Here is a 13,171-nt window from a genome sequence, read left to right on the forward strand (position 1 = left end):
GCAGTTCCCGCATCAAAGCGCTCAGTAAACTTTAGTAAGGATACTTGAGCTGCAGAAATATTGAAACAGCTTTCTAAAACGATGCTCGTCATCACCCACCCCACCCCCACCTAGCATGTCCTCTGACAGTCTTATCAGGATATAGATGGAAAGGCAGGAACAACACAATTTCACCCCTATCTGTGTATTCAGCAAAAACATTTCATATCTGTGATAATAATTTTTTGTCCTGTTGCCCTCCGTATATGCACTGATGAATTTTCATGCAAAAAAAAAAGAAGCTTCGATAAGCTGCCGCTTCTAATGGGCCCTGCCTGCTCTTTTACTTGTTGACTCAGGCTTTCTTATTAAATCTCAGTCATGGCAAAAACAACACTGGCTGAAGTCCAGCGAGAAACAAGAGTGGCTGTCAGCTTTGACAAACGTTCTTGCTCTTGAAAGTAAACATTTTAGCTGCACTGCCTTAAAGGCCGCCCTCTCTTTGAGCTCTAACTTTCTTCTGATTGGCTGATCCTTGCAAACAGAAAGTTTGAATAGCAGGTGTGAGGAGATTAAGTGCTTATATGCAGTGCTCTGACCCTTAGATGATCATATCGGGGATATCCAGGCTAACAGACGTCCTACAAAGCTGATTTTTTAACTGTTTAATGTGAGCAACGCTCATCATAACAGGGCCCGCTGTAATGTAGCTTAGATGATATGTCCGTGTATGTGCAGATGTGGGGCAAGTGCCAAGAACTGACATGAAACGGCCCCTAATATCTTCATAAGACTAGATCTCCGCTTATGAAAACATCTCACTCCAGGTAAACGATAGTGTACAGTGTGCTAGGCTAATTGAAGGGAAATTCACCCATGGTCGCCTTAGTGCACAGCCATAATGTGGCGTTACATTTTAGCTCAGGGTAAATCGAGGCAAATTAGCATTTAGATAATGGAAGACACTTGGCATTTTAATTATTTTGCTGGCCTATGAGTATAGCGTGGATGCCCCCAGCGCCTCCTTACATCCTTCATGTGCGCTTAAGTAGTGTATTTACATACCAAACGGCTTGGCGTGCGTACAAAAGACACTAAAATGTCACTAGCGCACAATGTAGCTCGGTGTGTCAATTGTTTCGAAAAGATAAGGAGGCACATTGCTGTTGACTTATGCCATATGTATTAGGGGGCAACGCAATTCCCGGCGCTGTATTATTCCGATATTTTCAATAGAGCTCTGTTCTAATGTTTTGTGCCGCGTCGGCGAGTGGCAGTGGAACGCTGTTTTGTCTGTTCGAGGGCTCGGCACTTTCCATAAAACGACGTGAGCTCGGGCTGGGAACAACCTCCCTCTCGCCCTCCTTCCTCTCTCTCATTCCTCTGCCTCACGGAAGTGAGATTATTCATCCTCCCACAGACCGTTGCTGTGTTGGGGGTAGATGTCAGAGTGCCAAGAGCACGCGGTGCAAAGGGTATGCGTGCCCGCTCTTCTGCTCGTGTGTGCCCGAGTCCACGTTTGCGAGCGTGTTTGTGTGGGAGTTGCGCGTTTTGTTTTGGCGTTTTTTGTTTTTTCTTTAAGCCACATCGATTTGCTTGGACGTAGTCCTGAACCAGAGTGTGCACATTTGAGGGTGAGAAGAGTCTGCCATGTGTTTTATTCACATTTTGTTTTTCTCTTTCACCTGCTGTCATCTGTCCAGCTCCCTCCCTTTCAGGAAACAATACCTTCACACTGCCAGAGCGGTCTCGCAGCTACCGCCCTCTCCTCTTCGGCAGCGCCTGATTTCTCTCTGCCTCTATCCCTCGTTCCTCTCTCTCCCATCTCCCTCACGCAGCCTCCGTCAGGCGTACGAGCACAGGCGGAGTGTGAAAAAGCTGGCAGTGAGGCACATTCCCTCGCTTCCCTCCCCTTGGTCTCCGCCTCTCCTGCTCTTTCACCCTACAGCGTGCTCTCCTCTTCATCTCCCCTTTCCTTCCTTGCCTCCTTCCCCAATCCTCCTCTCCCTTCTCTTGCCACCTCTCTGCCTCGTTGCTCCCCTTATCCATTATATTTCCAGCCCTCTGCTCCGCCCTCTTCTTTTTTTTTTTCTGCTTCATAATATGTAACATGATTTAGCCCTCCCCAGTTCATGCGGCGTAAATTTAATCCCATCCATTCCTGGTTGGCTGCCGCCGCCGCTGCTGCTGCTGTTGCCGCGTCTACTATTTTTCTCTTTTTTCCCCTCTCTATCCCGCCACACTTTGTGCACCCAACACAATAGACTCCTCATGATTCAGCCTGTTTGCATGATAACAAGTTCTTTCCCTATGCTAAATGCTGATACGCAAGGTCAAGCACGACCCAAGTGGCACATGCTTGCACTATAGAAGCCGCCCACGCCGTGACAAGCAAATGTAGCGCAAGAGAAGGCCTCCCAAAGACCTGGCAGTCATATGAATAGTTTACACAGCTCGCATGCATCCCAAAAGGCTGATTGTGCTCTGCTCTGGTTTTATGCGCTGCCCATTCAAACGGTATTAGTGACGTCCATTAGCGTTCAATAGCAAGTGTGTTTGTTGTGTCAACAAGGTCAGCGGAGGTGATCCAAAAATGGCGACAAAGATGAAATAGATTACTTTGGCTTCTTTGTTCCCCCTCAACCCTCACTTTGAAATTCCCAAGTGTCCCCGAAGCTTACCCAATAGCTCCATAACCTTGCACACGTGTGTGTGTGCGTTTGTTATGCCTGTGCGTGCACTGTGTGTTGGTATGCGTTCAAAGAGCAGCACAACAGGGCACGGGGATAATCAGTCACTAGACTACAGGTCAGGGTCTTGCACTGTTGGTACCATCCATCTGAACCAAGCAGCTGCTGGGAAACATGGCGGGAGGAATGAGATGAGAGAGAAAGATGGGCGAGGACGGGGAGAGAGAGGGAAAAAGTAGCAAGGTAGATCAGGTGGAGAGAAAAGTCAAGGAGAGGCTGTTGAAAACAAAAGCGAGCACACGCACACAGACAGAGTGGAGGCATTCCTGAGCTGACGCCGTGCGCTCCTTTAAGTCATACCAAAAAAGCATCAAGGTCAGTCTGGGTGGGCTGAGTTCACGCAATGATAAAAGCTTGATCTTGCACCCAAGCAAGGTAATGGTCTTAAAACTGCAACTCAGCTTTTGTTTTTGTCTACTCAATTATGTACTTTTAATATTAATATTATTTTTTTTCCTTTTTTTGCTCGATGAAGATGCATAACCTCCCATTTTGGCGGTTAATGTAACAGAAAAACAATCACAGAAAAGGCCCAGGAGAAATAATTTGTATTTTACACTATTTCTGCTGTGAAATTTTTAAAGTCCACAATCATTTTTGCTGACAGGGAAGAAGGGTGGGGGGAGGAAGTGGTCTGAAATCTCCTGGAAGTAATTTGCCACGGACACACAATCGAGATGGGGTCGCGATAGCTTCGGCGTCCTACAGCCGCAGCAGGTGCTTTTAAACCAATTATTAGACAGACAAATGTCATCAGAGCCAATTAGCTTCCCGCTGTGCTGTTTCATGTTGGGTGATCCATTTACAGGAAAACAAGATATAACCAGACATCAGCCCCAGCAACCGGTAGCCTTTGCTCGTCCGAAAAATTTGTCAGGCATCCGAGGCAGGGGCGTAAACCCCGATTTTCTCAAGCAAAAAGTCCGGCGGCACCACCCGGAGAATAGTTTATGGCCGTGAGAGGCTTGTTTGAGGGAGGCGAGGGGGTAGAAGCAAATAAATAAGTATAGAAAATAAACTCCTCTAATGTGTAGTTGTCAGGGTCTTTCATGTGGAGGCTGCACTTGAGGGCATAGCTTAGCTTAGCTTGAGGAATGTTATTACACATGCCGGCTGATCGAGAGCGATGTGTGAGAAAAGGCCTTGTCACTCGGTCTTAAATCACATCGCGGGCAAGAGAAAGAAAGTAGCAGTAAAGGGGGGGAGAAAGAAAAAATAAGGAAAAACAGAAGCTACTAACACAAGGGAAGAATGGTCATGAAAAGACAGAAGTACACATAAGAAAATGGCCTTTTTTAGAGAAGAGAGACTTTAAAATTTACAGGAAACCCAAAACATATTAGCTGTATAGCTGTAAATCTGGTCATTTGATGTTTGGGAAAATCCTTGGGGCGTCCTTCGCAGCTATCCTTGTGTTTCTTCGACGCAAGCTATTAAAAGAGCAGCGGTGCTAGTACACAGCAGCTTGCGATGTTTTATTTGCCCTTTGACAATCTGACTCCTGTATACACTGCCACTCCACAGAGGTTTCGCTTTGATTGGTATTTACTCATTAAAAGGGAGCTTATTATGTTTGTCTGTGTATATATATGATCTGACAATGGTGGACGATAATACCAAACGTGGCCAAAGATTCGAATGATGACTTGGGTGTATGTAGAAGTCATCAGTATGAGAAGTATGAGCTGTTTCTACTTGTTTTGGTTTTTACTCTTAGATCTGTATGATGTCAGTGGGAGTGGCTGTCCCTTATATGGTCATCTTACAGCTGCCCCGCCCACCTGCTGTTCAAACCAGTGTAGCCTTAAGACGTCTATGGAGGGTACACCAAGGCTAAACGGATTCTTTTGGATTGTATCATGCAAAGCTACTGTGGTTGATTGTGAAAACACAAGCATGGATCTTGATGTAAATGAATTTTAGTCCCATTCCTGCTATCCTCCCGTGATCTCACATAAGGGTTCCTTCTCTTGGGGTGGCTGTAGCTCAGGTGGTAGAGCAGGTCATCCTGATCGGAAGGTTGGTGGTTCGATTCCTGGCTTCCCCTAGTCTACATGCCAAATATCCTTGGGCAAGATACTAACCCCAAATTGCTCCCCGATGCATCCATCGGAGTATGAATGTGTGTGAATGTTAGCTATGAAGCACTTAGAAAGGTGTGCTTGTGCGAATGGGTGTGAATGGGTGAATGCACAAGTTGTGTAAAGCGCTTTGAGTGCTCAGATGAGTAGAAAAGCGCTATATAAGAACCAGTCCATTTACCATTCAAGTGTTCAAAGAGAAGAACAGGCCACAAAGCAGGGGAGGAGTGTTTAGTTATATTTGTGTACTGTATTCAAATTAAAATTCCAGGCAGAAGTTTTACTGACTTTGTATTTTAGTGTAGTACACCTGTATCGACAGAGTTTTTAAGACCGATTCTAATATTTGGTGATCCCGAATACCAGCCTCCAACTTTTGTTTTTCTTTTTATCTGGACTCACGAAACATAAACAGATTTCACTAATATTTGTTTTGTGTGCTTATTTATTAGTCCGTATTTAAATATTAAAAACAATCTTGTTTTATTGTCACAACAAGCAGTTGAAACACTGCCCAGCTCTGCTCGGATCGACTGGTCGTTTGTGGTATTCCAAACATTCTGTCGTTTCTTTACGTTTTACATTTGCATTTATTGGCTAGTATAAATAAATGCTGATATAGAATCCAACAGAATAGCATCTCTGCTATACCCATCAAAAAAGATCAGATAATAAAAACAATAACAAATACGTTATTACTCCTAAGGGAATGATGATGCAGGGCGCAATGGGAGTTAGTGCAAGTTATTGTAGTGTATGGGGGGACGATGGAGGCCACGTCTTGGGGGAAAAAGCTGTTTATATAGCGGCTAACGGATTATATAAGCCAGACTCTGAATATCGGCCTTCTTGACTGATGTGTCACATGAATTTATGAACTTGCTCAGTGTTCAAGGACAGCGTGGTGGAGCAAATATACTCGTTGTTTTCTCGCAGTAGTTCATCTCTAGAACTTACATTAGCATCTCCGTGAGGCACTGTGCCATATTTTTAATTATCCAAATGAATGATGTGTTCCTCATATATAAACATATATGCTCTGATGCACCCGTGTTGCTCATCTTTCATTTGAATACCCAAGAAAATCATCAGTAACATGGTTAAACCTTCTCAAGACAACATATTTCCATGAATTCTTTAAGCTTTATTCCCAGCCATCTATTACTGGTGCCTTCATCACGGTGTTAAGCTGGAGAATACAATTTACATGCATATTAAGTCAACAGCAATTGGAGGCTGGTGGAATCTGTGTCTGCTGCAGTTCTGCTCTGCTCTCCACCTTGCGTCCCCTTCGCTGCCAGTTAGCTTCACAACAAGAGCTGGTTGTCTGATGTGGTTTCTCAGGCACGGGCCGTGTCTCCCAGCATCAGGGCAGAAATCACAGAGACCAGTGCAGTTATAACATAGCAGTTTACCCCACTGTTCTCACAGCCTTGCATATCACTGTAGCTTAAAAGTGTGGCTGTGGAGGGTAATTATTGCATTCTTTACTTAGCCAGTCTGAAGATAAATAGAAAGCCCTGCCTCGTAAAAGGAAACACATTCTCATTGGCTGTGCCTGTCTGGGTATGATACTGCTTTTTTATAACCCGGTCCAGTTCGGTTCAGATCCTTCGTAGTTTCGCTGTGCTTTTGTCCTCGCATGTGTTGAGCTAATTACAGAGGGATTGGCCTTAATAGATTTGGTGGCATTTTTGTGGCCGCTCTGGTCTGTTAGGATAACATACCACGAGTCTGCCGTTTCCTTTCGAGTTCAGTTCAGTTTGTGCATGAGCCTGAAATTAAAAACACCCCATTTCAACATTCTCCGGGGCAGACCAAAGCGAAATTAGTCATCTCGCGCTGGGGATGAGCATAATGCGCTCCAAATGCTACGCTCAAGCTCATGTTGAAAATGTTAAAAAACAAATAAATAATCAAAAATTGCACCGTCGGTTTGGGCCTTTGGTTTGTATCGAGTTCGCTAAAACAGTAAAACGTGGAGGAGAGCACGCAAGAGACACGGCGATGTTATGAAAACGCTGTTTTTGAAGCTCATAAACTATTCTGCCTGCATTTGTCCCTATAACAAGTTTATTGGAGTATGGCTGGAATATGAGATAAATATGACTGATTCTTTGTTGTTGTTGTTTTGGTTTTTTTAGAGCCTTAATAATATTGCTTGTCTAAATAGACCAGAATACCAAACAGGCATGCTCAAATGAGAATAGAGCCCAGCCATTATGGAGAATATAAACATCCCACCCTCTTTTCTCTTTCACATTTCTGATAAGGATCATGGAGAAGGAGGGAGAGAGAGAGAGTAGACAGCTCAACGGCCCCTTTCTTTTTCTTGCCACACACTCCCCCCCCCAACGCCCCCACCCTTTTTCTAATTAACATTGTGCATGTTGTCAGGCTTTGTTTAATAATGCATGATTGCTATCAGCAGCAAAATCCTTTGAATGAAACACTACTGAATGGGAACACAATAATACCACCGGGGGCTCAGGAAGAAAGACAAGACTGTTGGTGTTTTTTTTTTTCTCCCCCTTTTCATTGTAATAAATGTTCAATGACAAGCATCAGTGCCACCAAATATATGAACGAGAAGATTCGCAGAGCGACGCCGAATGGCCGCGTTGAGGATGAAACGATCAAAGGTGATGCTGTTGGTTTACACCGACTGATGCATACAGAGAGGATGATGCGGATTTGCATGCACGCCCGTATATGTAATTGTAGAAGCTTCCACTCCCAAAAAATACATCAAAAAAATCTGCAGTATTTAAGCTAAATCCATTGTCAGTTAACAATGCAGTTGGCAAACTGCTGCCTTTCTGCCAGGTCTGGCAGGTGGCTCGTCACCCCCATAGCACATTAGGAAGGAATCTGCAGCACAGTTTACTTGTAAAAATGAACACTACAAATCAACACCAATTATAATTGCTTTCATTGTTGGTATAAATTATGACTGCGCTGGGTGCATTTTAGCCTACATTAGCTTCTCCTTCTATTTACTCACATGGCGTAGCCTCTTGGTTGTCTCACTAGCGGTTACACAACATACAGATGGTTTTGTTTGCCTCTATCAGCGTGTGTGTGTCTGTGTGTGTGTGCAAATGGGTGTGTATGCATGCGGGGTGCAAACAGAGAAGTGGAGGGCTGCCGAGTACTGTTTCTTGTGTGCTACCTAATGTCGTGTCATTATGGAAATTCACACTTCATTAATTAACTCAAAGGCTATCACTTAGATTTGGAGGGGCAGATGCGTGAAACAATAACCGGAGGAGACAGACGGCCGCACGCCGCACCGCGCCACGTATGGATCACGCTGCAGCTCCAGCCCCTCGCGCCGCTGCTCGGGGCTTTTCAGTCCAGTTAATTCTAATCAGATTCATCGTCGCTACAAACACTGCTCATGTGAAAATTCTGTCTAGTGTTCTCAGATGTATGTTATATGCATACACATTTTTGTTTGCGCGTGTGTGTGTGTGTGTGTGTGTGTGGTGTGAGCGGGGATGAAATTGCCTCAAATTGATTCCCTTTGCCACCCGTCCCCCCCGCTCTTGCATTCGCTACTAGCCCCGCGGTGCTTGGAGACAGGTAGTCGTGTCTATCTCCCCCCAACACAAATCGAGTGTGACAGGTGTGCTATCTTCCCGTCTTTTCTGCCATTTACAGCCCACAGAAATGAAAGAGGGAAGGCTAAGAACGAGACAGAGGATGATTGGTAACAGGGAAATGAGGTACTTTGTCATCATCGGGCCTAGTGATTGGGCTTAGGGGCTGCGTTTTTTCCCTTTTTTTTCCCTTCTTTGCTTCCTACTAGTGAGTGGCGGTCAAATCTGCAGATAAACACCCCAGCGTAATAATACTTCTAGCAAAAGCCTTTATGTGCACAGTTACCAAAGACAATCCGAAAACTGATGCGCTTTTGATCTCATGGTGCACAAAGTGTCTGAAATGTCACGGTGCGCATACCGTGCGCGCATCCAACTCCACCAGTCTCCACCGCAGCTGAAACAACAGCGGCTTCCCGCCGAACAATGCAGGCAGACGAGCTAAGATGCTAACCAGCGGTACAGTGTGTCATCAAAGCTCACACACTCGGATTAGCCGGGAGCCGTGTTATGAGCCGAAGACTACCGCACAGCATCCATCACTGAGGATCAAGCTCGGGCTTAAGCAAATGGATGACAAGGGATGGAGCCGGTCTGCGGCTAATACTAGCTCACTGTATCACATTGATTTTCACAGCCATGTAGTGGTCCTGAGATAAAAGGCTGAAACATGAATGAATGAACGGCTCCTCGCTCTGTCTTACAGATTTTATTTGTTGTTTGTGCAGCAAACGGATAAAAGACTGAACCACACACACACACACACACACACACACACACACACACACACACACACACATACATACATGGGCTCCAAGTTAAGCTACTCTACTTTGTATAGGCACTTAGAGCTTTTAAAGAATTGATGGAAATGTTGTGTATGGGCTACAGATGAACGGGTTTAGCAAACATGTACAAGATAGCACAGTGTCGTTTACAGACAACTTTTATGTCCAGTGATGTTAAAAGTTTAAGCAGTTTTACTGAATAATGGAAAATCGCTTTTGCATTTCGGGATTATTACTGCATTTCCTGGCTGTTGCTTTATGGGAGCGAGGCCTTCCTTATGTGAAACAGATATCGCTGCTGATCTGAGGTGGACTTGGAAGGTGCTCATATTATGGAGCGTATTTAATTGGCTCTCGTGACCGGAGCTGTGAAGACAAAATCATATTAACTCGCCCTTTCATCTGGGCGGTTTCTCCCCCTCTCTCTCTCTATGGCTTGCACTCTCCGTCTCACTCCTTCTCATGCACACGTGCACACGCGTTGTGTGAAGTGACTATTCCATTTAGAGAACTGTCAGAACATACCCTGTGAGCACATCAGGCTCTTCCTATCCTCTGTCAGCTCCAGCCGAGGCTGTGTGGGGGTATGTCAGAAATGTGCAGGAATAGATAAAACCCGTGGAGCCAAACAGCTTTGTTTCATTCATTCTCCTCTCTCTTTCTCTCTCCTTTTTTCCCCCCCCTCCTCATCCCCTCCTTCCTTCTCCCTCTTTCTTTCCCTCCTTGCCTCGCATAGGCTGTGAATACCCTGCATCTGAGAAATCAGACCAGACTGACTCACAGGGCTCTGTGAGCCAGTGCCACCGAGGCTGCCAAAGCATGCTGGTGCCAAGCTGTCCCACCATGCGCAGAGCCAGACCCACGCTGCTGCTGCCGCTGCTGCTTGTCCTGGGTCTGCTCCTCCACCTCGCCGACGCTCAAAGTAAGTACACCGTCCCCTTTCCCCACGGGCCTCGAGTGTGGTGTCCCGCTGGTTACGGGATGGGGACTGTTTTTTGAGTCATCTCTTTCATTTTTGTTTAAACATCATCATGCGCAGAAATACTTCCTGTACTGCGTTTGTAAAAACTTCACAGGCCTGTGGGTAAGCGACACTGTTTGTCTAATAATGTGTTATTATTTATGTTATTTTTTATGTCCTGAAACATATTTAAAAAGCGATCCCAGTCAGTGATGAGAAAACAGGCCCTCCTACATCAGTCCTATTTTACTGTTCCCACTGTGTCTATGCCTCCTTCACACACACACCTTTAGTCCACAATGATCAGTCTCTTCATCTCAACTCCTTATTTTCCAGCTACTTCTTCCTGCAGTAAAAACCAGAAACGCTCACGCCTCAGCCAAGAATCTAGCAATGAGAAATCTTTGGAATTGAGTTACTTGACATCAGACACCTGCCCATTGACGTGTGACAACCGTTTTCAAACCTCATTGAGCTCTGGTCCTACACCAAAAGACCACCTCCCCCTCCCCCACATCATCCCCCACCACCTTTTTTTTTTTTTTTTTTTTTTACACTAAGATCCATGAATCATTAGCTACTGGAGTCACAGTGAGATGAATAAAATTTTTTATTGCTCCCTTTGCACTGCCTGAAATCCCCTCAGTTCAGCTGAATATCTCAGAACGAAGGGCTCGTTCATCCAAGGTCACAGACAACGGAGCCAACGCAAAGTGGAATTGATGGGCGAAATTTTCAACTTTGTGCTTGAGAAATGTTCCCTGCAATCCGCTCCACTGTGTTTTATTTTTCTATTCTGCGCCCAACCCCCCCTTACCCCCAAGCCACATATGTCTCTCAGCAGGGAAGAGGCAAACAGTTGAAAACATCTTCTCCGTTTATTCCCCGACTTTATGTGCAGCTCCGGGATTTATTGACACAATTTAATTATGGGACCTTCCCAAAATGGCATTAACGGTCGATAAACGTTACCATTGAGCGGGCTCTTCGGAAGCCATCTTTTCACAAACTCCCATCTTCCGCGGCGTAGTGTGAATTCACATAACATTTGCTCAGACAACCTCAGACAACTGCCTCGGTTAAACTTCCAGACATTCCAAATCTTGACGCCTCAGTGCTCGCCATTCCCCTGCAACCCCCCCACCCCCCGATTAATTCCCTTCATTTGGCTGTGTGGTTGTTAGCAGCTGCGGCTACCCCCGTACCCTACTTTAACAGCTGTGCGGGGTCATCATTTCAAAGCCAAAACACACACACACTTATCACGAGGTAGCCACAGCGCCTGCCTGCTAATGACTGAAGGGGTGTGTGGGAGTGAGGGAGGTCACGGAGACGCGGTGCTTGTTGTGTCTGCTGCCGAGGTGTGCGAAAACATGGCTGCTCATAAGCAGAGCCACTTCAGGCAGTACATTGTAGCTCTGGGATTTATATTTGCTCCTTTCTGTTCCTGCGCCGCCTGATCTCCCACATGCACGTGTTTGCTCCTTTTCTTTCCCCGGCTTCTTTCTATTGTTTTTCTTCCTAATCGCTCTCTTGCCAATTTTCTCCTCAGTTCTTACTTTGGCTTTTTCTTTCTGATGTTGTTTTTTTTTTCTCTTCCTTTCTGTTTTTTGTTTCCCCCGCCAGCGTCTTTGTCTTTTCCCCACCTTCTTCCCTTGTTGTTTGGAAGCCGTGCAATAGCCCCTTCCAGCGACTCGGAAGCTCCTTAATTTCCTCCACTGTGCCGATGCTTCTGCATGCCCAGCCCTGACACTCAAAGGCTCTCCCTGCATGTGTGCTGTGCACTGAGGACCTCAGTGCACATCAGTTTAGTCTGTTCCAGACTAACCCCTCAGCACCAAAACCCTACTGTTGCTGCTCTGGATCCATTTGGATGTGAGCTAGCCTCAGGCTGTGGACCTGGTGGAGGATATGAGACACACGAGTGCAGAAAATGGCTGAGTCTGCCTGTTCAACAGATGGCACGAGCCTTAGAGCCAGTCCTACCTCACATGTTGGGCACTCTTTAAGAAAATTAACAGTAAGGACTCCTAGTAAACATTCACTTCTCTTAATAAATATAAAAGGGTATTTCCTATCTCTGTGCAGGTCTGTTCGGTCTGATGTTGTGTGTCTTTGGCCTTCTCTCTGTTGCTCTCTGTTGTTTTCTCCTTCACCTTGTTCCCCTTGCTCTTCAAATGCCTCCCGTTTAATTTGTGTAGCAAATTGGGCTCGGCAATAGCTCGAAGGGGGGAGGAGCGGGGGACATAATTGTCCCCAGCGAGCCAAGGGGGGACAAAGTGCGAGAGAGGCAACAAACAATTTCTCTGTTTTGTACTGAGCAGTAATACAAACAGGACTCACTGGAGATGAGAGGACAGCCTGGAGCATTAAACATCTCCACCTGCGCAGGGATGAAGTTAAAGCTAAAACTTTGGTGTGGGCACCAGAACTAAATAACTCGGGTCTCCTTTAACTCGATAGAGCTTTTGCTGCATGAGCCCAACACAGATATGAAGCAAAACCAAACCAGGTTTGGACGGGTTCGTGTCTCCACAAGGTGTGGGGCTTGATTTTGCTACTGGGCCACAGAAAAATCAAGTCAACCAGCAATATAACTTAGATTACAGAGAGGAAGAATTTGCCAGCATCAAACTATTAGATAACAGTTCAATGCTGGTAAGTCTGGCATTCATGCAACAAAAATAATGTACAACACAATATAATATATACAGAGAAATAGACAACAATATAGTGCTGTAATTGTAACAACATACTGCTGTAATAATGTTATAATCATATCGTAATATACAACAGTTTCAAAACTCAACTGTGATGACAAAGAGTGATATTTTACTGTATTTTTAGAGCAGTTGGCTTTATAATATGTAGCTTAATCATTAAACTGATTCAGCTACAGATGTGGAAATTGCGAAGTAATTTACTGTATCTTTCTTTTCTCAATGAGCACACATCACTGACATCAAAAACCTAGTTGTCTCCCCAAGACAGCTCACTCTCTATTTACTTT

At 45.2% G+C, this 13,171-nt stretch overlaps 1 protein-coding gene across 21 annotated transcripts in view; it reads left to right on the forward strand.

The window, feature by feature from the left end:
* ptprda (protein tyrosine phosphatase receptor type Da) overlaps nt 1-13,171 on the forward strand; it is a 414,186-nt gene that overhangs the window by 299,648 nt on the left and 101,367 nt on the right. For all 21 annotated transcript variants that reach the window (XM_087837434.1, XM_087837442.1, XM_087837449.1 and 18 more), the window contains one exon: nt 9,937-10,122. In XM_087837434.1, coding sequence (XP_087693560.1) covers nt 10,020-10,122 — 103 coding nt within the window. In that variant the 5' untranslated portion in view covers nt 9,937-10,019. The remainder of the gene's footprint in view (nt 1-9,936; nt 10,123-13,171) is intronic.

This window comes from Neolamprologus brichardi, chromosome 3, assembly GCF_056152115.1.
Source record: "Neolamprologus brichardi isolate AB-2024 chromosome 3, ASM5615211v1, whole genome shotgun sequence".
Lineage (NCBI taxonomy): Eukaryota > Metazoa > Chordata > Actinopteri > Cichliformes > Cichlidae > Neolamprologus > Neolamprologus brichardi.